General features: G+C 46.2%; 1 protein-coding gene across 1 annotated transcript; it reads left to right on the top strand.

Moving 5' to 3' along the window:
- The first annotated feature begins 8,214 nt into the window (after positions 1 to 8,214).
- LOC149358278 (nectin-3-like) lies at positions 8,215 to 26,215 on the top strand. The gene is made up of 7 exons (XM_089567541.1): positions 8,215 to 8,334; positions 12,069 to 12,267; positions 13,345 to 13,455; positions 15,851 to 16,045; positions 17,164 to 17,454; positions 18,964 to 19,242; positions 26,121 to 26,215. Exons 1-7 carry the CDS (start codon positions 8,215 to 8,217, stop codon positions 26,213 to 26,215), a joined length of 1,290 nt encoding a protein of 429 aa, XP_089423667.1.
- The last annotated feature ends 86 nt before the right edge of the window (positions 26,216 to 26,301 follow it).

The raw sequence follows: 26,301 nt of genomic DNA, 5'->3' as shown, positions 1-26,301 counted from the left end.
CTTTTATCTCAATCAACCATTTTGGTTTTTCAAATTCGGCGCCGTGGTTGCTTTCCCGTCTACTTACTATATCCCCGTCCAGCCTATTCAACCGTCCTAAGGTTTTTGCTGGTAATTAATTAACCAATTAATCTATGCCAATGAAACTTTTTTGAGTTAATTATCAGTGGTCAAATACGTTTCAATTCATGTCAAAGTTCAGTTTCACTCTCTTGCCTATTTTTTCACTTTTTTGCCGTCCACGGTTGTTTTCCCATCAACTCACTTTATCAACGTCTGCGTTATTTCGAGGTTTTTTCGATATTTTAGCGCTAATTTTTAGCTAATCATCCTATCGACATTTTTTTTTTTTGCTCAGCTTCCTCACATAAGCCTGTTTCGATTACCACCACTCGTTTTATGCTACCTCTTCTGAGAATGTCACTACTGCTGCGGACACGTTTTGCGAACATGTTTTGCTGACACGTTTTGGTGACACGAGCCCGTCGACTTAGCCTATAAATGCTTTCGCATAAAAAAAAAAAATGCGTCCAAACGATACTGTTGAACATCACGCGCAGTGCCAGCCTGCGAAATTCGATGCGCGCTGACTGAAGCTGGCTCTTTCCGGTCTACAAAGCGGCGCCGGAGAGGAAAGAAGCACGGCTCAGCTGTATCGTGCTCCTTGCGAAGGAAGGAACCCGCTTGAAAATAAAAATATAAAAGTAAGGATGCAGCTTCCTTGTACACTCTGAGCAGCGTCAGAGTCAGCAGAAGTTCGCGGCGCGAAGAGTCAGCATGTACTGATCCACTTTACGACTCTCTTAAAGTGATAAAGAGTCACTATGTAGCAGAAGGGTAATATACCGATGTAGCCCTCAATTCTGAGTTTTTATTTTTTTGTAGAATGTACACGTCAGGCGGCAGTACACTGCGGCCGTTGGTGTAGAAACCTCTCTCCTGTTATCGTACAGAATGAAAGTAGTTGCTCTCGAGACCTGAAGACATCAAATCTCTGGAGTCCGGCCATTTCCTCCAAAAACTTGATAATGGTATGGACTTCACGTCCGGCGGCCGGATAAATGCAATGTGGTGTTGGCGCCATTACCCTACCCTCATTCTTCTACGAGGAATACAGGCTCAAGCTCACCGGTTCCCGAAGTGCTTTGCCATTAGTGGTGACCGTCGAAAAGGGATGTGGTCTTTAGGAAGACGGCATCCGAAGCCTTCTTTTGAGCCTTTCAGTTAGCTTGCGCTTAGCAGAACTGAGCTCATGATGTAGCCTCACGAATATTACTTTGAACGCATAAATGTTTTTCTTTAAGAGATGCCATAGCGTGGGAAAGCGAGAATGGTCACAAATGGGCGTGCAATAGTGTCCCGTGTAGTGTCCATGAGAATGAGGTGCTAGCCTAGCCACAGAACATTTATTCTGGGTTTACGGAGCTTGCAAAGGCATGTATTAGGCCCCAGACGCTGAGACCTTGAGGAAGTAGGGAATTAGCGCACAGGCAGAACTGTTTTAGCGGGAAAGAACTACACTCCAGCTCCACCTCCCAGAAAGAAAGAATTACGGCCACATATGAACATGGATGTCAAGACGTATTGAATGAAGAGGCGGGCCCGTTTCTTTTGGCAGTAAAGATGTTTGCTGAGCCCTTTGGTTTTAGTCATGATTCACGTAACGCATACCAGAGAACAAGAAAACAGACACATGATGTCATGCGCGTGTCAATATAAAATGTAAGTTCCGAAAATTACGGCACCAGGACTTTTAGACGTAAGGTTTAATTGCAATATTTTTCGAACAATAACAACACCTAATAACAAAAATGATAACAAAACCTGAGTGGAAACACCTTACATATCACAGCATTGATCAGTGAGGTGCCGTATCAGTGTCGCATTAATATAATAAGAGTAAGTTATTAATCAATGCTCTAAAATGAAATCACGAATAATCATTTGTGTCTAGAGAAGCGGTATTGTAGAGATTAATAGGTAAAAATAAATATACACTCATATTCGGTGTCCCGTATATACGCCAAGGGCAAGAAAAATTTCAAAGAGGAGGAAAGGCAGGTCCACGTAGCCTAGCATATTAGCAGCTTTCGCTCGAAGTTAATTACGGTGCGACAAATAACATTAAGCGCGACGCTTTATTTTTTCTTTGCATTAGTAACGAAAGTTACCCAGAAGTGATTTCTGGCTGCAGCGTGAATTCGTGTGAACCCGTCATTTGCATCGGCCGCCTGAGAGGGACTTATGGCACAGCACAACCTATAAAACTCATATACAGCGCAGTATGTGGTCATCGACGGCAAAGTCTTCCAAAAACAAAGAACTCATGTTTCAAAACGCCGATTTCTATTTGTCCGACGCCACTAAGAGGATACCGCAGAGAATTTGGACACTGGGGCTTTGTTTAAGCATCTGTGCTCACCGTCCTTTCTTCCGCGATTTCTTTTTTTTCTTTGGGGTGAGTTCTTCTTGTAGTAGCGTCGTCCCACTGACAACACTTTCATTTCCCTCTGGGGCAGGTTCAGGCGCCGGTACACCAGACGTATTTATGTTTGGCATCGGTGCATCAGGCGCATCTAAATTTGGCACCGGTGCCCCAGGGGCAGTTAAGTTTGGCGCCTGAGAGACGCCACGCTTCGCTTTAGACTCCATGTGGATCGTCCGGAGTTTCTGCACCTTCTTCACCAACTGCAGGCTTAGCGCTTCAAGGTCTGCTATGGCCATACACTCGGCAGAGCCAGTTCCTCGCTTATCTGGAAGCGACCACGAGCTGCTGTTACCCTGACCTGCGGTCACCTTTATCTCTGTCTGCGAGTCTTTAGCGGAACTGTGCATCGAATAGCTCAATTTCAAGTAGTCCAAGGCCGGCAAGCTTTGCTGCTCAATACTACCTGCCCTCTTGTCCCGTTCATTTTCTAAGGTGGGCGTCTGTTCTGGAGCCGGAAGCATGGACCGGAGAGGCGCCTTGGACAGGTCCTTCTTGAGGGCCTGGCCGTCGGGCGCCGTTGTTTGACCACTAAGTACATCTTCCTTTGACCTGGTCCGGGTTGGCTTTGCAGTTGTCTGGTGTTCGGTGCCATCCGGTCGAGCACGAACCACAGAAGTCATCGAGGCTTCTTCGCCTTGGGAGTCTCGGAAGACGATTCGTATGTTGACCGTGATGTCACTGTCGCTCCCGGTAGCCGATAAGTTGTCCGGACCAGTACGCGAAAGGGATCTGGTCCGGACGGTGACGTTCAAGTCGCTGTTGTCGCCTATCGTGGGACCTCCGCCCTGACTGCCGTAATGCCTGAGTACCGGCTCCGAGGCGACCTTTGATGCACTTTGTAGTCTCTGTGTCGGATCTTGGACACGCGCCGCTGTCGGGTCGTACCTCTCGATTCGCAGCACAGTCTCGATGCGAGTGCTTTCTTTCCGGGAGCCTCTAAAGCCTGGCCCGCATGGAGCGTTTTTTACACGCGAAATCGCGTCGCGCGCCCAACGCCCGCGCCGGCGTCGACGAATTCACTCCCGCATGGTCAGCAGCCGAGCGGCGCGCGCTACGGGCGACGTTGACAAGATGGTTGCGCCCTCCTCGCCCACTTCGGAATAAATACATGTCACCGCTGGATTCTTCGACGTGATAGCTCGCTCAGATGGTAGCGGTTCGCTTTTACTTCGCACAGCTCGCCCACGCGTAGAGGTATAAGCGATAACTAGCCTTTGTTTTTCAGATAATTTCGCGATTTTCAAGCTCTTAGGCCTAACTGTGTTTACCTCGCAAGAACGACACCTGGTGAAGCAGTTGTCTAGCTTTTATTCACTTGCTACATTTTCATCTATTAGCAGTTTTTCTTCTTGGAACGAAAAAAGGCTCGCAATGCACCCATCGTAGTTATCAGCAATTACGGATAAAAAAATTCTTCAACACAGCGTTTATGTGCTTTGGCGTCTTGTCACTAGATGGCGCTACCGTTTACGCGTGCCCCTGATGGACGGCGCGGCCAGCTAAAAGCGACTCCTCCGAGAGACAACACGCTGCTCGGCCGTTTCGGCCGAGAAACCCGAAGCCCAAGCCTCGGTACTATAGTGAACTAGAACTCGGTACCCTCGGTGTGTCAAACGCCCGTGTTTCCGGATAATAACTATGCTTTCCGGGAAGCACGACGCAGTTTTGGTGGTCAAGCTACAGTGCCAGAGAGAACTCGCAAGCGCGTCTCTCTCGACCGGCGTGGCTCCGCCCAGAGTCACGTGACGCCCGTTCCGGCTCTCATTGGCCCTCTGTCGCTGCCCTCTCCTGGCGTCGGCGCGGCGTCGACGTTTTTATCTGTTTCGACAGAACCCGACGATTTGGCAAAAACGTCCTCTCCGGCGGCAAAAAAACGCTCCGGTGCCGTCGACGCCGACGAATCGCCCGGAAAAACGCTCCATGCGGGCCACGCTTGAGGTCTTCTCCCCCTTCACCAAGCCGGTGCTTGCTAGCCGAGCGGAGTTCTTCGCAGCAGCGGCAAGCACACCCCTGACAGCTGCACGTGAGGTTGCTTATGTCAGATGCACTCTGCTTGGCTTTCTTGCTCTTGGTGTCCGGCTTTCCATCCAACGTCCCCGAGGACTTTCTTCCAGCTTCCCCTTCTCGCTTTTTGCCCTTGTCCTTTTTTCCTACGGTGTTCATTGGAATCTTGTCCTTCTCAGCATCAGAGCTCTTCCTACGCCCGGTCGCAGTCTGGTCGGGGGCACTACCGGCTTTCTTTTTGCCCGCAGCGGGAATTTCTGCGCCGTCTACAGAGCCCTTCTTGCGACCCTTACTTTCCGGACCGAGCGTGGTCATCATCGTAGTCTTTTCGAAGTCCTCATCATCGTCAGCTTTCTTTCCTTTTTTTCCTTTCTTCCCCTTTTTGCCTTTCTTGCCTTTCTTGGTGCCAGGCTCGATGGTGGAGACGGCGTTTAGTGAGCTCATTTCACTCAGCTTATTGTCGTCGTTCTTGGATTTCTTCTTGGAAGACATCTTCGTCGGATGAGACGTCCAGGAGTGGGCAGATTAGCGCCCGTCTCAGCTGGTGAGCACGATGACGCCGGAACCTTGTCTGACCTCGACGCGAAGCCCAGGCCAGGACGGCACCATGACAATTTTGTTGCCTTCTTCTTCTAGTTGTTAGTTTTATTGCTCGTTTAGAGAGGGCCGAGTAATTTTGTTTGACATAAACGGTGCCATCCCTCATCTTCAAAAGAGAAAAACACGTCTGAAATATCACAAAAATAGAAAACCACAAATGGTAGACATGGGCTTACAAATAAATCTCAGTCCTTGCCCACCAAGTAGAAAAGCCAATTATGAAAAGTAAAAAAGAAGAGGAAGTTATTCACATCTATGAGATTGTGAACATTCTCGCGTTGTTGTTATCCTCAAGGACATAATGGCGTGTACCCACTGCGGGGGATTGGCCAAGACACAGGCGGCGACTGGCAGGCGTCGTTTCTCTGAAGTAGGACTACGTGTATTTACTTCTTTGTCTTCCTTTGGTGGCGGGCGCCTGCATGAAGCACTCGGTATTGTCTGAAGAACGCAAAGTCGTCATTACTTTTCGCTCATGATTTAAGGTTTTCGAAGCCTGAAATACGTAAAATGCAGCGCGCGAGGTGACTGCAACACGTTTTGTATGCAGGATTCCTCCTTCCCTCCGGAAACGTTCCTTTCAAGTTCCTTTCAGAATTTCGAAGCTGTCTCTACAAAATTTACTCGCGTTTGGCCCTACTCAGCTGAGCTACAGCCCAGAAGAAGTTCGCTACATTGTTGAAAAGTTTACCTCTGCCACTGGAAGGATTGCCTTTCATTCTTTTTCTTTTTCAACACCCATGATTTTCTTCCTCATTCTGAGCTCTCATCGCGTTTGCTTTCGTTTTGATACAGAAATTGACGGTTCGTTTTGTTTTTTGTTTTCGTCATATTTTGAGCAAAATTCTCTGCGGTAACGTCAGGCTTTCATTTTTTTTCCTTTGTGGCCTGCCATTATAGCGCATACGGCATTACCCCAGACAAAACAACAACAATGGCACGGCAACACAACTGCCTCACTCTGGTTCGACAAACCGTGCCATCTGAGAAGGGCTAACGGGAATCAGAAAGAGGAGAGAAATAGAGCAGCCTGTAAAGATCACCTTTGACAGGATAAACAAGAACTGAAGAAGCACGTGTTTTACTGCAGCGGTATTCTTTTTTCTGTGTCAACCGAGGACGGGACGGTGTAGTGCTAACAGCTATTGACACAACTGGCGCGACGCTCTGATCACCGCGCAGAGAAAGTAATTTTGCACCATCAGAGTTACGGAAAAAGAAATGTTGTCCGGTAGTGCCTGTTGAAAAAGTAAGGAATCATTCCAATTTTGGCTTTTCTTCGCATGTTTTATTAATAAGATTTCAGAACAACCATAAATATATCCGCTGATCTCTCCGCAGCAGGCTTGTATTTCTTTTCGTACTAACGTCTTTGCTATCGCCAAAGGCAGTCTTAAATACTGGATAGGAGTGGTGAAAAGTTCTATCAGAAACATTTTTTACGCATAAGAAGAATGGACCACTAACTTCTAACACTTATAGAACACTGCCTTACTATATTCCAATGTTCAAAATTTGTGTCCAAGAATCCCGGACTTGCAACATGATTACTAGTTCGAGTTTGGCCTATGGCGCCGATGAACACAGCGGGAATTGATCATTGTTTCGCCGGCAAGTTTCAAGCGCTTTTGAAGAGTGATTTTTCAAGCCTAAGCTTAGTTATGAACAGAGAATATTTAAATACAGTCTTCTACCTGAATCACAACAAGCAATGTATATCAACTAAAATTTTTTAGTTTCAAACAGAACACATGCATCCCTTCACGGAGTAGTTCTTCAGTTTCTTCGGCATTTGCTCCCAGGAGCTATTGGAGCCGGCAAAACGGAAGTTAGAGATCGCACCGTTGAAGAATCACGAGTCTCATCGCGAAACCGCGGTGACCTGCGGGGCAGCAGAAGGCAGGGGTAATTTGCGAAGCACCTGCGTTCGATTTGAAATGGGCGTGTCTGAAACCGGAGAACCTGTTTCGACAAAACGGGGCATCCACGGTACACTGCACTGCTCGCATCTTTATTTACATTTTCTTTATCGAAACCTCAAATGCGAGGGAACGTGAGGTGGAGGCGTTCCCACAAATTTGGGGAGTTTGATAACTTTTAACGATCCCACGCCTGGGGGCTAAGAGCATCTTTCCTGAGCTGAAGTATAGAGCTGTACGCAGGGAAGACAATAACGTGACGTATTGGTCACGTGGCGTCTGACAAGCCTCGCTGATTCGCTATGCGATGGATTTTAAGGACGGTGGAAAAATAACCGGCGCCCTGTACTCCGAAAGGAATGTGGCAGCGGCGTGATTTTACACGGTAGCCCGATGGCTTGTTCGGTAACAGGTCCTTACGTGTTGCTTTTGGCATACCTTAGCCTTAATTGCGCTGGAGTGACGACAAGTAGGATCAAGGACAAAGAAGGTAAGACTTTTTTCTTGCCGAACTAAATAGTGATTAAGCAGGTTTTGCCTGTCCCGGTACGCTCTTCATTACCCAGACCAAACACACCAGTTTCAACATGAAGTTTTCAACCTGTAGTTCAAATCTGATACTGTCTTCAATCTCTTATTCTTGCTGCTAAGTGAACTTTCTGAGCGCGTGTCCTTCGCGATAAGTATTTGTAGATAGTTGTTTTAGTTCGACAGGGCCTTTCACGCCTCTTGAGATGATAAATAACATATACCATACTGCAGGTTATTCATTGTGAATCCATTGCTGGAACTATACCATCACAGCTTCCGACGGCCTAGGAAAACTTGAAAAAGGGCTAAGCCCTTTCGCGTATTGCAAAGTTGGAGACATCTGCATCAGGCGGACCAGTTCCGAACCCTGCCCCTGCTATCCAATGAATAAACGCAGACAACTCGTACAAAAGTGATCGCCTGTTACTGACCATCATTATGTTCTACGAACAATACTTTAATTACGGCCGTCGTTGTAATAATTTAAAATGCTCATAAAGCAAATATGATTTGTTGGCACTAAGTAATGTTCGAATTTAGATGTATTCCCCGCTTACTGTGGATGCTATCAAATTGACGCGAATAAAGAATCATGTGACGAGCGTCCATGTAATCGGGCCCGATTTTGCAGGCACTGCAAAAATCGTTGTGACTGAAGGACAACGAGCTACAATGCACTGCCCGTCGGCGAGGGGAAAGCACGTGGTCCTGATACAGTGGTTCAAGGAAGATGACCAGGGACCCATATATGAATACCAGGTGTTGCCGCAAGTTGAATGGACGCGGTTTGAGGTGAGTGCTTCCTTGAAGAGTGCCACCGAAATGATCGCGATATGAGGCAGCATAGAATTATTGCTTTTGATTTAACTCGCGCTCTCAAATATGATGTAAATAGGTTTGCGTGGAAAAATGTTTTACATCTTTGTGAGTTAGTCCTTACAAAAAAAAAAAAAAATTATCCGCGAACACTGCCTCAGTGTTCGACTTCAGAGCGTTAGCTACGGGAGCCTCAAGTGTTTACATCGGTGTGCTCAGCAAACGTGGAGAAGACCAATTCAAACCGATATTTCTTTTCCGGAAATATCCCTTCTAAGACACAAGCAGCTCCATCCGCCTCATAGATTTTGCATTACTATTGCGATTTACAGCCACCTTCAATATATACGATATATTTGCTCGTTATATCAGTTAATAAATTATATAAACGTGCGCATCACAACGAGGATGAATCGCTTGGCATCATCCGGAACCCCCCTGCGACAAACGGTTCGGCCGTAATGACCGTCTGAAGCTCTTCGGAACCCACAGTTTGGGGCGGAACGGCCGTCGGTGCGAATCCCACACACAGTTTCGGCTTCATCTCAATTAGAAATTTTATCCTCAGAAACATGCCAATCATTTCAAACCACTTCTAACATTCTGCGTCCAATGGTTGGCCCCCAAATTGTATGAAAATGGTGGTCCCAGGGGGAGATCTCATTTCGATGGCCGCTATACTGGCACATACATGCATACATATAATAAGATAGAAAGTACAGGCATCAATTGAGGTGTCACGCGCCCACTGTTACTATGTGATATGGAGTGGTCACGTGGTTACTATTTTGGTGAATTTGACCTTCACTGCAGACAGACTCGTCTTTGACAAACGTAAGTACTAAGAGCTAACGCTCTTAAAAAATTTTCACTCAAGTTTCTTTCTGCCACGGTGCTCAGAGCGTTCTTTTTGCCTCATGGGGAGCAGAATTAGAAATAAGACGTTTTTGGCAACACAACGTCGAGGTTTTCCACCTTGTTTATAACTGCGCATATGTACTGTGCGGTGGGAGCTCTCGGATCATTACTCCAAGCAGTAGAACGCTGCACGGAATAAAAGAAAAGGGCCTTGAAGAACATCTCAACAACATAAAACCTCAGACATAACTTCACCAGCGAAAGTACGGGACACCAGGAGAAGAAGAACACAGGACAACGCTGGACTAACAACTGAAGTTTAATCGACAAACGGCCCACCTAGGTTACCAGAAGACACATGCGTATCAGACACACTAAAAAAACAAACAAATACAAATGTCACGTCTCACCAAGGAGTGAATGCACGCTCGAACACTGGCAAACAACAAAAGACAGATATTTTTTCTATCAAACTTGCATGCGCACACTTCTGCTTAGGAAATTAACTTCCTTGTTAGAGAGATGCAAAGACGGTGCACTGACGCGTGTGTCACTGCTTTGCAACCTAATATGGTAGGCCTCAAGGATTTCTCTCTCCTCCCTGTTTTTTCCTTTTCCGATTACTGAAATGTTGTTAAAACCGAAACACAGTTTTTACAGCTATTGCAGAGACGTGGGAGATTATTTTGACCACACGAATTTTTCAGGGAATTGTCTGATCAAAATAATCTCCCACGTCACTGCAGGAGTTGTAAAAACTGTGTTTCGGCTTTTAACAACATTTCAGTAATCGGAAAAAGGAAAAAACAGGGGGGAGAGAGAAATCCTTGAGGCCTACCATGTTAGGTTGCAAGGCAGTGACACACGCGTCAGTGCACCGTCTTTGCATCTCACTAACAAGGAAGTTAATTTCCTAAGCAGAAGTGTGCGCATGCAAGTTTGATAGGGAAAATATCTCTTTTGTTGTTTGCCAGTGTTGGAGCCTGCATCCACTCCTTGGTAGTATGCCACATATGTATTTGTTTGTTTTTTTTTAGTGTGTCTGATACGCATGCGTCTTCTGGTGAGCTAGGACGCCCGTTTCTCGATTAAACTTCAGTTGTTAGTCCAGCGTTGTCCTGTGTTCTTCTCCTGGTGTCTCGTACTTTCACTGGTTAAGATATGTCTGATGTACTCCAACTAGCCCACATGGGTACCTTGTAACATAGAACCTGCTGATTAAAACAATAATTTCTAAAGCCATTTAAATCGCTGAGTTATTTGTTATATAACCACCATTGCTGTACACGTTTCTTTAGTCCGGCATCCCAAAGTCAGAATTCCCCATGTGATTACGTTTAACCGTAGGTCAAACACTCACGGCTATGTTTCGACGCGCTGAATTACAAGTTGTGGAGTTTATTTCTCACGCTTTTTGTTTATGAGCTGTGCTTTTCGGGCGTGCCGTTTGGTAAGGCACGCTGTGTGAGACTTTGCCATTTACCTGTATTGAAGTTTTCTAAACTCTTAAGCATTACGCTGGTCCGCTGTCCTTAATCTGAATATGCATGTCCCCATGTACGCCTACTAAGCCAACTGAGCGGCTATCGGCTTTTCTGAACGGCGCCGTGCCGATATTAAGATTTCTCTCTCTCGCATATTTATAACACCTTAGTTATGTGCGAACGCACGTCAGTGAGTACACTTAATCATATACGCTGGCAATGATCCTTCCAAATCTTTGGTTATGCAACGCCCACTCGGAGTACGTGAATATAATTCTGCATTGCATCGTGGGCAAGCTGGAACTGGGGCTTGCACAGACTTCCAGACGCAGCCTATATACAGTGCGACATCGACGTGCTCTTGCATTGCAGTAGCAACATCAACCGTTGGCCCCTGATTTTCGAGAGAGCTTGTTTCTGAACGCATAAATAAATTTATTTGTTTGTTTATTTATTCATCTTCTGACACTGTTAGCCCTTGCGGGCTATTAATGGGGGGAATAGTAGAATCAATCAATACAACATTGTTTCATCTCTTACAAATTTTTATAGTGAACAAGTTTTGTAGAATACGTGTCGGTCAAGGTTATTCCATTCTTTAATTGTTTTAGGCAGAAACAAAAACGTATGGACGTCAGCTCTTGGCATCTATGACATAACTGCAAAAGGATGGTTAGTACAAGATGGCACTCATCCGGGTGGCCGCAAGTACAAGCTGGAATGCAAATTGAGTGTACTGCGATAAAGCTGATAAAAACTTTAGCCTAGAAATTTGCTCTACCGACTTTTCTTCGAAGAGCCATTGTTGTTAACTGGGCTCGTAATAAAAATTCCGATACAGACTGCGTTCTTTGGTAAGACGAAATTATAAGCCTATATAACAAAATTAAGGGAGGCACTTTGTCGACCTACAGTGCGGTGAGGAGAAAGCCTTTAGCGCTGTCTTGCTGCTTATGTTACTGATGTGTGGTTAAGATGTGAATTAAGTACACAATCGTGTGTGAATATTAAATGTTGGAGACACTGGAGGGTGTTTGGGAAGCATCCGTCTGATCCGACGCCTTTCTGAAAACACTCTCCAGCGTCCTAGACAAGAAGAACTACATACGTGTTGGCATGAAGCAGCGTAGCCGTTAGCACGCTCGGCTGCGGAACGGAAGGTTGGTGGTTCGAATCCCATTGTGCACAAACATTTTTTTCCTGGTCTGACTAGAAAAACAGTGAAACCCCTGCTGGCAACCTTCTGCTGACAACCTTCTGTCGACAAAGATCAGACATTAAAGGCATTTCGCCTTAATAAATAAATTGGACAGGCAGTCGGTCGGTCAATCAATAAATTAATTAGTTGGTGTTTCATACTTCCCGCAGAACACTCACCGCAAGCCTCCCCATCCACACCGGCCCCGTCCGGACTGGCAGGGCAGGGCTTTCTTCCGTGGTGGTCACGAGGACAGCCCAGCGCTGACCGTCACGAAGCTCGGCCCGCGAGACCAAGGAGTGTACGTTTGCAAGACGACGTTCAAGGACGGTGCTTCCAGAGCCCTGACCACTTCTATATTTGTCCTCGGTACGCACACCTGCACAGAGATTAACACACGCCACCTTTACTTTATAAAAAACAATTCTATCTCCATGGGGTAACATTGAAGGGCGCACGGTAGATTTGAGAACTGCTTGCCATCCATATACGACGACTTGAATTTCACAATGCAAAAACATTGGCATTTGTCAGCCCCCGCGGGCCTGGGAATTTATGCGAAGAAACGGATTGTGTTACGAAGTTGCTTTGAATAATGAATGCCTCTCGCCAGTTTAACACTTGTTTGCATAGCTTTACTAGACGTATAGCAAAAATTTCGAAGTTCGAATATCGCCATTACAATAGTTACAAATTTTAAGTGCCTTGTTTGCTTTTTGGACTTTGCTTACGCAGTCGTTTCTTTTTTTCCTTCTTTGCCATTGAAGCTCTGCTTCCTTTTCCTGAGCGGTATTCCTGAATGTTTTTGTATTTTCTCTGCTTAATAATATCACCAGTTTAAGATATCCCTTACCTCTCACGGACCGCTATATTGCGCATCCTTAGCGCCGCGCTTCAAATTCCTTAGGGTCTTATTGCAGCAATTATTGAACAAAAAGGAATGTAATAGGATAAGGAACTTGCAGAAACAACGCAAAAATCAATGACACAATTTCTACTGCATGCCGGAAGCTGGAATCTTCGTTAGTGGAAAAAACTTTGAGATCACTGCTGCGACCCGCATCGGAGCAATGCGAAAGCAAAACGTCCACATACTATATCGATGCCCGTGGCTGTTCTAACGTCCCTGTATTATATCGACGCCATGGATATTTTGACGACCAAGTCTATCTTTTCGCTTTTTTTTCGCGTTTGATTAATAAGATAATTGCACCTCATCAACCAAACTTTTCCCACGGCAAAATTTTATCACACATTATCTGTAAAAATCACACTTTTGCATATTTTTCTTTATAGAACGACGTAATCGTGCGGCCGAAATTGCAGGTAATTTTTGCTGGCGCGACAGAGCCATATAATGATCTCGCATTAATAAGCCTTCATTGCAGTATTGTGCCCGGCAGCGACAATGATCGCAAACTGTTTTCTTTCTCTTCGCACTATCAGGTTCCAGAAACAACCCAATTATATCCGACGAGAAAGGGCGAGAACTTCATGCTGTCGCCGGACCTTACGTGGAGGGAGACTCGCTGATACTCACCTGCGAAGCCAACGCAGGTAACAGCGCAAACATTGCCATACTGGCGGTATTTGCTTTTGTTGTTGAACCTACCTTGCCTAGCAGATGGAATCAGGGGAATGGTACTGGGGAAGAAATAAATAGCAATTGCCCATTAATATGCCATCCAAAGGAAAGACGCACAGCTTTCTCAGAAGTTTTGGAGTTCAAGAGAAACTCTTCTTGGTCCGAAGTTAGCACCCGGTACCGGCGCCTTACCGATGCAGTCGCTTTATTAACGGAGGCGCATGGTAGGACGAGGCAGAATTCATGAAGAACTCGAAGCGGAAATCCTGTTAGTCTGGTGTATTAAGAAAAACCTCAAAAGTGAAGTAGGTTTTGAATGGAGAGTTATTACTCAGACTTTTGTCACGGGTTCAATTCAAGGACCAGGATGAACATTTCTTCAACTACGAAGCCTCTGAGAAAAGCTAGGCAGCTGTATGATGCGTTCAAGTGGAGGGTAATGAGAAATTAGTTTTTTGTTGGGATCGATTTTACCTTAAGGATTTCCGCTAAATACGTTGGACTAGGGAAGAACTTTTGCGGAAGCAGGAAACATCGAAGCCTTGGTAAAAAAAATTGTTTTCTGCTTGGCTACTGGCTTCGGGAAAGAAAACTAGCAGCTTGAAATTAATAAATGACGTCACTAGAAAAATGATGTTCTTACTGAGTCTGTAGATACTATTTCAGTTTCAAAGAAACAGTGACGCATACAGGATTCTATAAGTTTACTCAGTCTTGCATTCCAGCCTGGGAATCTGAACAAAAAGAACTGGCATTGAGGACAGAAATTACTATACCAGTAGACGTTCCAGGAGAAAAAAATCATCGCAGAAACTAGGCCACGGTAGAGTTAAAAAGATTGCATGAGAGCTGTCACTGGGCGCAAATCTTACACGTAGGCGGTGGCTCTTGGCGCTGACACTTCCTTACACCCCCACTACTGTACAGTCTTCACAGCACAAACCTCGTCCGAGATGGCAGTTTAAGGACCCGTTCAGCGAAGAATACACGGCGTGCTTGCACGCGTGCGTGCGTGCGTGCGTGTGCGTGTGCGTGCGTGCGTGCGTGTTTGTGCAGATTTTGGAGCCGATCCAAGTGGCCAAACTGGTGGTGCGTGGTGGAGCTTGAGGAGAGTAAGGGGTCGGCAATCCATCCAGCGACCCCCTAGGGGATCGCAACAGGTCGGGAAAACTACCAGGCATTCTCCGAAACACACTCCGGATCACCGTTCATAGTACCCAGGCTACCTCTCAAAGGTTATGGACCACAGTTACACGAAAGGCCAAGCGTTGGCTCTGTATAAGTGCTTTGGCTGTAAAAGTAGCTGGATTTTGATTGAATGCTTGAGTCTCGCATACATTGAAGGCTTGCCTAGCGCAAACATGACGCGGTCACGATACTTGTACTCATTGCAGGCACTAGTGAATTTTTTTTACATTTTCACTACTAATCAACTTCAGGGTCAAGTATTTATTTCGTGAAACGTTTGAAGGCCGCTCCAGTTTCCATTTCTTCCTAGTGAAGGGAAGGTGCAAGGTTAGAAAAAATACAAAGCAAATTAGCACGGGCTCTCAAAATGGCGACATTATACGAAGCCTGGTGAAATGCTTAGGGGAATCCCCCAAGGTGGAGTAGATTTGTAGCAAGGGAGTAATTACTCATTGGCATCCACCCGAGCGCAGCCAAACGGCTACAAAGGAAAGCTATACAGCTTTCTCAGAAACTTCGTAGTTAAAGAAAAATTCGTCCTGGTCCGGGGTTCGAACCCGGGACCACCGCTTCACCGGAGCAGTCGCTCTACCAATTGAGCTAACCGGGACGGCAAGCTTATAGTAGGACGAGAGCGAATCGATCAATAACTCGAAGTGGGATGAGTGTTGGTCAAATGTTTTTTGACCTCTAAACATTTGACCAACACTCATCCCACTTCGAGTTATTGATCAATTCGCTCTCGCCCTACCATAAGCTTGCCGTCCCGGTTAGCTGAATTGGTAGAGCGACTGCTCCGGTGAAGCGGTGGTCCCGGGTTCGAACCCCGGACCAGGACGAATTTTTCTTTAACTACGAAGTTTCTGAGAAAGCTGTATAGCTTTCCTTTGTAGCCGTTTGGCTGCGCTCGGGTGGATGCCAATGAGTAATTACTCCCTTATTATACGAAGCCTTCCACTCGCTGACATGCGTTGACCAATGTATTAGTTCAGCAGTGCTCTTTCTTCATTATAAAATATTAAGCTCACTTTCCGTCGATCTTTGTTTGGCCAGAGTCACAGCGCGCCAAGTCGAATGTCGTTATAGATTAATTAGAATGATCATCCATTAGCGGCACTGGCAGTCTGCCACAGAGGCATGTTCCATCGCTGCTCTAATCAGGCTCCGATTGGATTACAGAGTTCCGGCTGACGTGGTACTGGAACTCGGCACCGACCGCCGGGAAAGGCCACAGGGAGGCGAACAGCGTGCTCGCCCGCTCGAAGCTAACTCGGCATAATTTATCGCGGAGGGACCACGGGGCTCTGGTCGCGTGTGTCGCCACCAACGCTTTGGGCGCCACCCTCAACACGACCGTCAAGCTAGACCTGTGGAGTAAGTTGCTTTTTGTGTGCACGACTGCAATGCTGCCCGCAGCAAAGGACACGAGAAACGTTGTTGCGACAAAGTAATGAAACCTTGTTAACGGCTCTTAAAAGTGCATCCTGATTAATCCTGATGAAAAGTGCATGCCTGATACAACGTTTTGCCTCACTCAGAACGTTGACCGTTGACCCCAAAGGTCATCGGCCGGCCATGAAGTAACAAAGAGTGCACATTTTCCTACATTTTTTATCCCGCCTGTGAGAGTGCTGACAGTCTTACGCAAAAATACGATGCTGCGTCTCATGACGGTGAGCATTGCATTATGTAAATATGTGAAATTAAGGAGTCGAAATGATGCATTTCACTGAAAGTGTCATTTTAGTGGTGCTGTTTGTTAACGAAAGCTACTTAAGCACTGCTTTTCCCTGATGCTCAGTTAAGGATCGCTTAAAATACGCAGGCAGTGTAAATGAAATAATAAGGTTGCAGCAAAACGTACAACGATGCGACTTTTTTTCGTACAGACGTGCCATATCGATGTGTATGGCCTTTGAGCAGTCAAAAGTGAGAAGCAGAATAGCTTCCCAAAATAAAGACCGTTCAATTATTTTATTACCCATGCACTGAGTTGGCCGACTCCGTATGAATTTCAACCGTGATTTAGCGATACCTAGAAGAATTATCGTATTTTCGTAACACATCATATTTCAGAGCTTATTTTTATGTGCTTATTCTCAAACATTTTTCAATACCATCCTGCTTTTTGCGGGAGAAATATTTTCTGTGCAGGCGAAACTCCCTGCCGTGATTACTTACATTTTGCAAACGTTATTACACATACCCAGCACAGTTTTTTTTTATGCAAATGTCCTGAATACCATTCGCTGCATTTTTTTTTGGTGTCCATTAAAAACTGTGCTTGCTTGGTTTGCAAATGAAGCTCACTCATGCTCATTACTGCTCGGCAGGTGACCGGGGCTGTATCAAGCTGTATCAAAAAAGCTATTTTACACTTGCCCTTTCTATCACAATTGTTCTTTAGGCAAAATACACGTTAACAAAATAACTATAAAAAGAGAAACCGAAAATTATGTTTTCGCTAAAACAATTGCAACATCGTATTCCAGCGCCCGCGTCGTCAGTGCGCATCGGGGCTCGGCCGTTCAAGGACGGCGTCCCTGCCAGCGTTGAGTGCGAAGTTATGGGTTCGAGACCGGCACCGCTCGTCACGTGGTACGTCGGCAGCGAGGGACCCCTGGATGCTACTTTTACGCACGTGCAAGAGGATGCCGACGTGGCCACCAGCGTCCTGACGTTGACAGTCCTCGCCACGGACCGTGGCAAACTGATCACCTGTGTCGTCGCCCATCCGGTTACGGAGGACCGGCTGAACGCCAGCTTCGTCATCGACGTGCATTGTGAGGCTTGTAATGCTGTGCTATTACATGAGAAGCTTCATGTAAACAGCACTTACGCATGTTAGTTACATGAAGCATGCTAGGCTCAAAACCAGGCAGACCTCTCTTTTATTCATTAAAGTCTCTCTCTCCCAGCATTTATGAGACGGCTAAGTTGTGTGGAGCTTGCTTAGTTTTTTCAGCGCAGTTTGTTGGAATGGCCGGTATAATCAAATAATATTTCATGATTTACCCTCAAAAGATGCTACGCATACATTCATTAGATGACGATGCAGCATCTCCACCAGATGTTACGAAGTGGGAACGGTAGTCTGTTAGTCAGGAGGACAGCAAAGCGGGCTTTATAAAGAGACTGTTCATCATTGTTCTGACTCACGGCCACGAGGAACTGAATGACTCGGAGGTGGCGATAAGAACAAGCCTGCTCGGCGGTCGTCGAACAGAATGCCCGCCCCCTCTCGGCCATGCTCACTTTAAAGCTGACAAAGAAGTTTTGAGCTACGGCGTGCAAAGTAACCGCAACCGTCTGTAACAACGTAGAATCGGCTCCGTCAGGGCGGGATCAATTGAGATTAATTTGGTCACGTCTTGCTTCACAACGAAAGCGATAAAGCCACGTGCCGGCAGCTTTGAAGATAGAACAAACCATAATTAGAAAGGTTTGTGTTGGTATCACTCCGCCGCTTATTCTTTGCGCATCAGGCAGTCTCGTCGAAGGTTTGGACGAAAGCATCGAGCGGTAAAAAAACGACATGCTAGACAAATTAAAGTCTCCAACAAGGCAGACGCTCAGTTAGATGAACCCCCTGATTACAATTTGGACTGATAGCGAGCTCAGTTTTGGGTCCGGATAGAGTCGGAATTCGCACGCCAGCAAGGCATCACTCTGCCGCATGTCACTCTTACCTCTGGAGTTTCAGTAAGAAGACAAAAACATAGCAAAAAGTAAAATGAACTTCAATGCGTTACCAGTTACTGAACTGAAAGAGTTTCAGAACGAAATATGCTTGTGCTCATTTTGGACCTATGGCGACCTACTTTTCGGGTGCCAACGTAGCCAGCGCGAATAGGACCGCTAGCTTGGGCAGCTTTGCATCATATATATGGTGCAACGCTGTACTCCGTATAGTCTTTATCTCCCAAATTCCCCTCCCTACGCCGAGTAGCATGCCAGCGATATTTAAACGCCGGCTAAATTCTCTGTATTTCATTAAAGAGTTTCTCTCTCTCTCTCCGTATAGTCGCAACGTCATGCATGCGAAACCAGGAGAACAGAAACAGAAGATACTCTGCCGGCAAGGGTAACACGGGACCTCCCTTCATGCAAAACGCCAGGCAACTGACGTTTCCATCTCTACAAGAGGTCGCAACGAAGCTGTGGATCTCAAGCCATCGGGCGTTGTCGATAAGGCTCGCTCACTGTATAAACGTTATCTCTAACTCGCACCCATACATTCTTTGTTGTATGAGAAATAAAATCTTGCTTCCTCTGCTCCCCTTCTACTGCAGACAAACCCTTCCTGCGCCTGGTTTCCAACGCGACGAACGCAGACGTTGGAGGAGACCTGTCTCTCGAGTGTGAAGTGGACGCCAACCCACCGGCACGGGAAGTGAGCTGGCACCTTGACGAGCGCCTATTCAGCATCGCCGAAGCTCCCGACGCCGTCAGGAGCGTGGTCCCTTTAACTAGACTGAGACTTGGTCGATTCGACGCTGGAAGCTACCAGTGCCGAGCCTGGAACAGCTACGGAGCTGCGGCCAGCAACCCCGTGGCCGTCACTGTCAAAGGTATGCATTAAGAAGAACGCTGTTTCAGAAAGGCTACAGCGGACAAAACATAGATCACAGTTGCAGCTGTACAGCCCTGGTCAAAAGTGTGCAGTCTGCAGGGTTTGCTTTGAAGCAGCATATGAAGTAGTACTTACGAGGTCTGTTAGAAAAGTATCCGACCTTTGGCCGAAGAAAAAAAACTGGCATAACTGGAGCGTTGGAAACCTAATCACCGTCAGAGTAGTCTCCTTGGGACTCCACACACTTCTCCCAGCGGTGCTGCCATTGTTGGAAGTATTCCGAAAAGGCCTCTTTCGGAATGGAGTTTAGCTCAGCTGTCGTTGCAGCCATAATGTCCTCTCTTGTCTGAAATCGCGCTCCTTTCAATGTCCTCTTGACTTTGATATAGAGCCAGAAGTTGCAGGGGGCCATATCACGAGATTTAGGAGTCTGTTGAACTACAGTAGTCTGGTTTTTCACCAAAAAAGTCAGAATCAAGTGCGAGGAATGCGCAGGAGCATTGTCGTGATGGATGCGCCAATTTCCTGTTGACCTCAACTCCGGTCTCTTGCGCCGCACAGCACCACGTAGGCGACGGAGGATGCCCCTATAGTACTCTTTGGTCATTGTTTGACTCTGTAGGGTGCGTACTCGTGGTGTGCCACACAGAGGGAGTCAAAGAAAGCTGTCAGCATCACTTTGGCATTGCTGCGCACTTGGCGGGCCTTCTTTTGTCTCGGTAACATGAAATTCTTCCACTGTGACGACTGGGATTTGGTTTCCGGGTCGTACCCGTACACTCAAGACTCGTCACCAGTAATTATGGTGTTTATGAAGTCGGGGTCACTGTTTGTGGAATCTAGCATGTCCTGCGAGACTTCAACACGCAGCTGCTTTTGCTCCGCCGTGAGCAGCTTCGGCACGAATTTCGCCGCAACTCTCTCCATGGCCAAATCTTCGGGAATAATGGAATGTGCAGGAAAATTGCTGATGTCCACCTCTTCCACAGTTTCTCGGATAGTCACACGACGGTCCCGCATCACCACAGCGTTCACTTCGGCAATGACCTGGTCATTTCGGCATGTTGATGGCCGACTGGAGCGTGGCTCGCTCTCTGCCGATGTGCGGCCACCTTTAAATCAATTGAACCACTGTTTAATTTGTGTGCTGCTCATAGCACCTTCACCGAAAGCCGCTCTGAATATTCCGAACAGTTTCCACTCGGTTATCATCCGGTTTCTGGCAAAATTTGATGCAGTAGAGTTGCTCCTGTCGCTCCGCCATTTTCCTTGTAATAAAAAACCGACGAGAGCACTGCGCACTGCCTCACTCAAACGCTGCGTCCCAGCGACTGACGCTATCGGCAGGCCGGAAAATATTCGTACATGCGCGCGAAGGTTCAACGTCAGCTGGTGCAAGCGCGCTTGTTTCATATCCATCAGGTGTTCGCAAAAAAATAAAAAATAAAGTCGGATACTTTTCTAACAGACCTCGTATTCCGCACTCATTCCTATTCGGATTGGAAAGCAGCGCTGCCTGCGTCAAATGCGCCTGTGATGAGACAATAATGTGAATGAACTGTGTTTAGAGCTCATATACCAACGCTGTCTAATATACAAGTATTTATGTCTATTTATACACAATTGAAGCTGATTGGTATCTTTGACGTTAATCTCTACGGTTCTAGGGTTCCAGAGCTGCAAAAAGTTTAATCTAACTAGACAGCGTTAAGGGTTCCGTTCACCTGAAAATCCGCCGTCGCAGCTGGCGCTGGCGTGCCCAGAATCTCGGGAATCGGAGATACATATTTGTCTACAGGGTCCTAAGTACACAACCACGTGAGCTCACGCGGATAATTCAAACACCGCAGAACGATTGAAAGAAAAAAATTTGGGGCCTTCTTAAACACTTGTCTAATAAAATGCAATAGAAATTAGGCTGCCTGCTATGGCGTCTGCAACTAGTGTCTAAATAATCTTGTGATTTTCCCATCCAGAACTCCGGCTGTAACCCGTTACATCGCGCTTAGACGCAATGCGTGAGTCATCTTCTAGTATGTTTGAGTGCCTTCGATTGGATTATTATATGGGATTGCACTAATCCGATTCACTAATACACCATGGTCCGCCTTAATCTGCCACAAATGCCTACTAATTCACCCTAATTCATTTTCTGGGGTGGGCGAATTTTCATACTTGGGGATCCTTGGATTTTGAAATTTCACGATGCCCTGTGATTGGTCCACTGGTGGCCACCATCGCATGCATAGATCGCGCGATGCCCTGATACCACTAGTGGCGCAGCGGTGGTGCAATTAAGCAATGCGCCACTCCCTTGACAGGTGGCTCCTTGAAACACAGCCACAGGTGGGGCTTGTTGGAACTAGGTTGTTCTTCCCGAGCTTCCGTAAGGCTCATGCGCAGCAGCACAGTGGCCGGGTGCCAACTGCATTGATTTTATTTGAATTAACTTCACTACCACGGGAAGGGGGGGGGGGGGGGTTGCAGGCAGCTCACAACGCCGTGGGAAGATTGCCACGTGTCATGATGGCCAGGTTGTGGTGACGTTGCAAGGTCATGTGACCTCTTTCGACCAAGAGGGCGAGAAAGGGGCCTAGTTGGTTGTGCATGATGCTCATTACGCGCTATACTTTACGGGAAGAACACAGTGTCAGTGTCTTTCCTTTCTTCTGCGTTCGTCCCGCAAAGTATAGCGCGTGAAGAGGGGTTTATTGGCAAGTTCGAAGGACTGGCAGCGAAACGATGGCACAGGCTGTTCGAGTAGCGGCGGCACCAGAACAGAACCAAGAGCGAGCTCGAGCTCTCCACGCGCGCGGCCGCCGGAATCGGAGGACGCACAAATCGCTTCGTCGTCGTTGGTGCTGGCGCTCTGCCTTCTTCATTGCACGCGTAATAAGCATCGCTCGGCCAATCACTAATTTGACTGCGACCTGTCATGATGGGCAGTCTGCTCCCAATCCGGTGGTAAAGTTGCCACCTGCCACGGTGGGCAGGTTGTAATGACGTCACAAGGTCACGTGACGCGTCTCTGCCAATTGTAAAATTTTATGGCAGAAAAGCCCAAATTTTTTTATTAGAGGATAATCTGACAGCTATTGCATCACAACGGCCAAACCGGGACTCTACCCGTCAGTCACTGAGGAACGTTTGTTGTGCTTAGTTAAAGGGAGGCCTTGTCTTTGGCAAATAAACAAATAAATTTAAAAAAGAAAAAAAAAATAAACAACAGTGTATGTGTCTTTGAAACGATATGCAAAGAGGACCCCACAGCCCGCTGAAGGGACTCCTTAACGCTATCACGTCGTACCCGTAAGGCGGAGCTAAAGTGCTCCCCTGAAATTTTTACATAGGAATAAGAGAATAAGAGAGGCGGCAAAGAAAATGCAATCAAAAGCTACAGAGGTAGTCCGTGCTACACGTGAGTAGATGCAGAAAAAAAAAATCTACACACCACCGCAGCTTTCGCTGCCACTTTTTCAAAAACAATTTCATTATTACCTTGATGTCTCAAGGAGCGTTGACGCAGCGGTTCTCCGGTGCTATCGCCATAGCCAATGCCTCAACAATAAAGTTTCGGTGAAGCTGTTACGGATGCGCATAAAAGTGAACAGCCATTTGGTCCATTGTCAGTGAGCAAGGATCGCGGCAGACAAACGTCAGCGAGTTCTTGTTAAAGAAGCTTAAAAGCGTTGTCTTGGATTTGTCACCAAAAAGTCAATCGATGTCGCACAGTTTATTAAGTCTAATGATGTCATTGGCTTTGGCTTTCCCATATATATTCAATACCTTTTTTTTTATTCCGTGCCCAAACATCAGATTTTACTGTCTGTTAAGGAATGCACTGAGGAAAACGGTGACGGTTCATTCCAGAACTTAGCAGGATTGTCTCTAGATAATTTTTTAGCCTTACTGCAGTTTTACTTGAATGTTACTTTTATTGTTTTTAACGACCAGACTTTTTTGCAGCGAAATGGTATTTGCATAGAGTCTTGTGTAGCCCCCATTCACTGCGACATTTTTTCAGCTAATGTAGATAAGCGGCTGGACGAGAATTTCAAGGCGGGGGGGGGGGGGGGGGGGGGGGGCAGTTTTAAAGGTTTTTAGATATGTACATGATTTTTTAGTACTTTTAACAAAGCAGGAGACCATCACCTACCCCTTTACAGTAGGTGACGTTTTAGATACTTTTAACAAACACTGTCTTGGTTTGACTTTTACCCATGAACTGCCCGAAGTTTCGGTTTTACAGTTTTTAGAACTTAAAGTAACGTTCTTTGAAGGACACGTCCGCTGGGGTTATTACCCAAGAACAAAGAAGGAGTTGTTGCCGTATGACTCGGCGCGCTCCAAGACTATCAAGAGAAGATTAGCGTCGCTGAGCTTGGATTCTTCTCTCCAAAAATCGTGCCCACATCAGATGTTTCAGAGCTTTAATTATCAGATAAGCCGGCTTGTGGCTGCCGGTATTCCCCTATCGGTTCTAACAGCAGTCCCTGAAGCCATCCTTCAGAAGTTCAAACGTGGAACAGGACGAAAAACAGCTGATGGTCTTCAAAAGGCCCCTAGGGCCCTACCCCTAGGTTGTGCCCTACGTCTAAAAATCTCACACAACCTCAAAAAAGTTGCTAGCAGGCATGGTATACCTTTTTTGTTCTCGGCTCCCAACAAGTTTGAAAAGCTCTGGCCGCGAATTTGCAATGCAAAAAAGCGCGAGTGCCAGAAAAAGCATCAGAAGCCGTTCGTAAGGTGTTCCACTAGAGTGGTTTATTCCATTCCCTTGTCTTGTGGAAAGTTTTATGTAGGCCAAACTGAATGTTGTGTCAATGACCGTCTAGGGGAACGTGCCCTAAATTTAGAAAAGAAAGACGATAAATACAAGCATCTTGTTGCACATGTAAGTAAATGTGGAGGGTGTGTGGCCCGGTTTGAGGAGACAAATGTTTTTGATAAGAGTAAAGACAGGACAGCATGGATAAGCCTAGAAGCCTACCACATACAGAAACTTGGCAGCGAGTGCATCAGCGAACCTTCTTTATCTCTTTTCCAGGCTGAGATTGACTTTTTTAATGCAGATACCTGTTGATTCGATTGGAAGATAAACGGAAGTGTGATGCCCTTGCCTAACCGCGCATGCGCTCGCGATTTGATGGCTCTGTCACAACCCGTGTTTTTTTTTTTGTCATCTTTTCCGTCCCGATCCTTCGGCCTATAAAAAGTGTGGCTTCCGACGAATAAATCCAGTTGACAGTTAGCGCTTGTGTGTGTTCCGTCTCTCTTGTCCGTGTCGTTGTGCTATAAACGTTTCTACTTCAGGAGAACTACTAACTCGCAAAACAGGAATTTTTAATGAATAGCCAGGCGAATCAAGAGAAAAAAGCCGGCCGCGTTGGAAAGCATGCCCACAAGTATGTCAATTGGGAAGGGACCGCTTTGTAAAGAGGGAGAGAGAGAAAGTAGTTCCGCTCAGTTATGAACGAGCCAATATAGGGAAGACGGGCTGGTGCCTCAGAAGCACCCCGGAGGCATCACGAGCCCCCATGTGAACTTTTCACACATTCGAAAAACCTAGACAATCACTGCATAAAAAGCGAATACAGCCCACACGTGGGAAAAAACGAAATGGCTAAAGCAGTAAAGAAAAACATAAAGAAGGTTTGGTTGGTTGGTTGGTTTGGTTTATGGGGTTTAACGTCCCAAAGCGACTAAGGCTATGAGAGACGCCGTAGTGGGGGGCTCCGGAAATTTCGACCACCTGGGTTTCTTTAACGTGCACTGGCATCGCACAGTACACGTGCCTCTAGAATTTCTCCTCCAAAGAAATTCAACCGCCGCGGCCGGGATCGAACCCGCGTCTTTCGGGTCAGCAGCCGAGCACCTTAACCACTGAGCCACCGCGGCGAGAAATGATAAAGAGAAACATAAAGAGGAATTACTGAGATCTTTGGCATTGTGAAAGCCCCGGAGAACCAATGCGTCTGCACTCAGTGACACTAGGTAAGAAAGAAATCCACTTTTAGAAGGATTATCAGCAAGAGGGGAGTTTTCCTTTTTCTGAATCTTCCCACGTGTAGCACGGGTTATCTCTGCAGCTCTTTCCTGCTCTCGATTCACATCCTTCCTTATTCATGATGTGTTTTCGAATTTGTGCGTAAAAGCCCCAGATCATCTCTAAAACAATGTTTTAGTGAAGCGTGGAGCTTAGTGTTTGTTGTGTTTAAGTATATATTTTTACGTCCACGCCTCACCACTTAAATTTCTGTCAAAGAAAATTGGCTCTTGTTTGGATTACAAACGAGAAAAACAAAGAAAAGAGAACTGAATAAGAGAAAATTTGAAGCGCACGTTCCCAAGAAATACATTTTTAAATATTAAACCTTATACTCTTACATGGTGTTAAAAAAAAAGTTTTGCTTAGCTTATCCGCGCCAAACGATTCAAGGCTCATTATTTTTTGACACTGTGTGAAAGATATCAGAAGAATCATATCCTGTTTCTTTATATTTTATTTCCTTTTACTTCTTGCGTCTTCATGTTGCCTGTTTAACAACTATAAGGCGCATGAATTATATCTTGTGGGTGGCGCGAAAAGGGCGGTTTTCATATTTGCTAGTTTATCAATGCCGTTTTTATTACTACAATCGCAGTGCAACTGCCGACAGATTTGTTCGCCAGGCTATTACAAGAAAGTTAATAACTCTGCATTCACAAACATTCAGTTCTGAATAAAGCACAGATTCCCGTGAAGTGCACGCTGCAAGGAAAATTTGGGCAAAGTGCATTTCTATATGTGTGCAAAAAAGCAATAAAAGGGGGAAAATACGGAGTAAACACAAAACGCTGCAAAAAATGATCATATCTTTCCATCGGCTTTTGCAGGAGCTGACGGTTTATCTTCGCTACTGACAGCCGACTTTCAAGTGATCGCCCTCTCTGCATTGGCATCGATAACATCCCAAGTCCAGAGCTTCTGAGATGCGCCGTGTGCGCAGAAGATAACAATGAATTCCTTACATAAAACTCAAGTTAGCACTTCACAAAGTGTGCGCCTGAATACTCA

Source organism: Amblyomma mixtum, chromosome 2 (genome assembly GCF_055824585.1).
Source record: "Amblyomma mixtum isolate Tamu chromosome 2, ASM5582458v1, whole genome shotgun sequence".
NCBI classification, from domain to species: domain Eukaryota; kingdom Metazoa; phylum Arthropoda; class Arachnida; order Ixodida; family Ixodidae; genus Amblyomma; species Amblyomma mixtum.
Note: the sequence above shows the minus strand (reverse complement) of the source record. Positions and strands in the feature narration are given on the sequence as shown.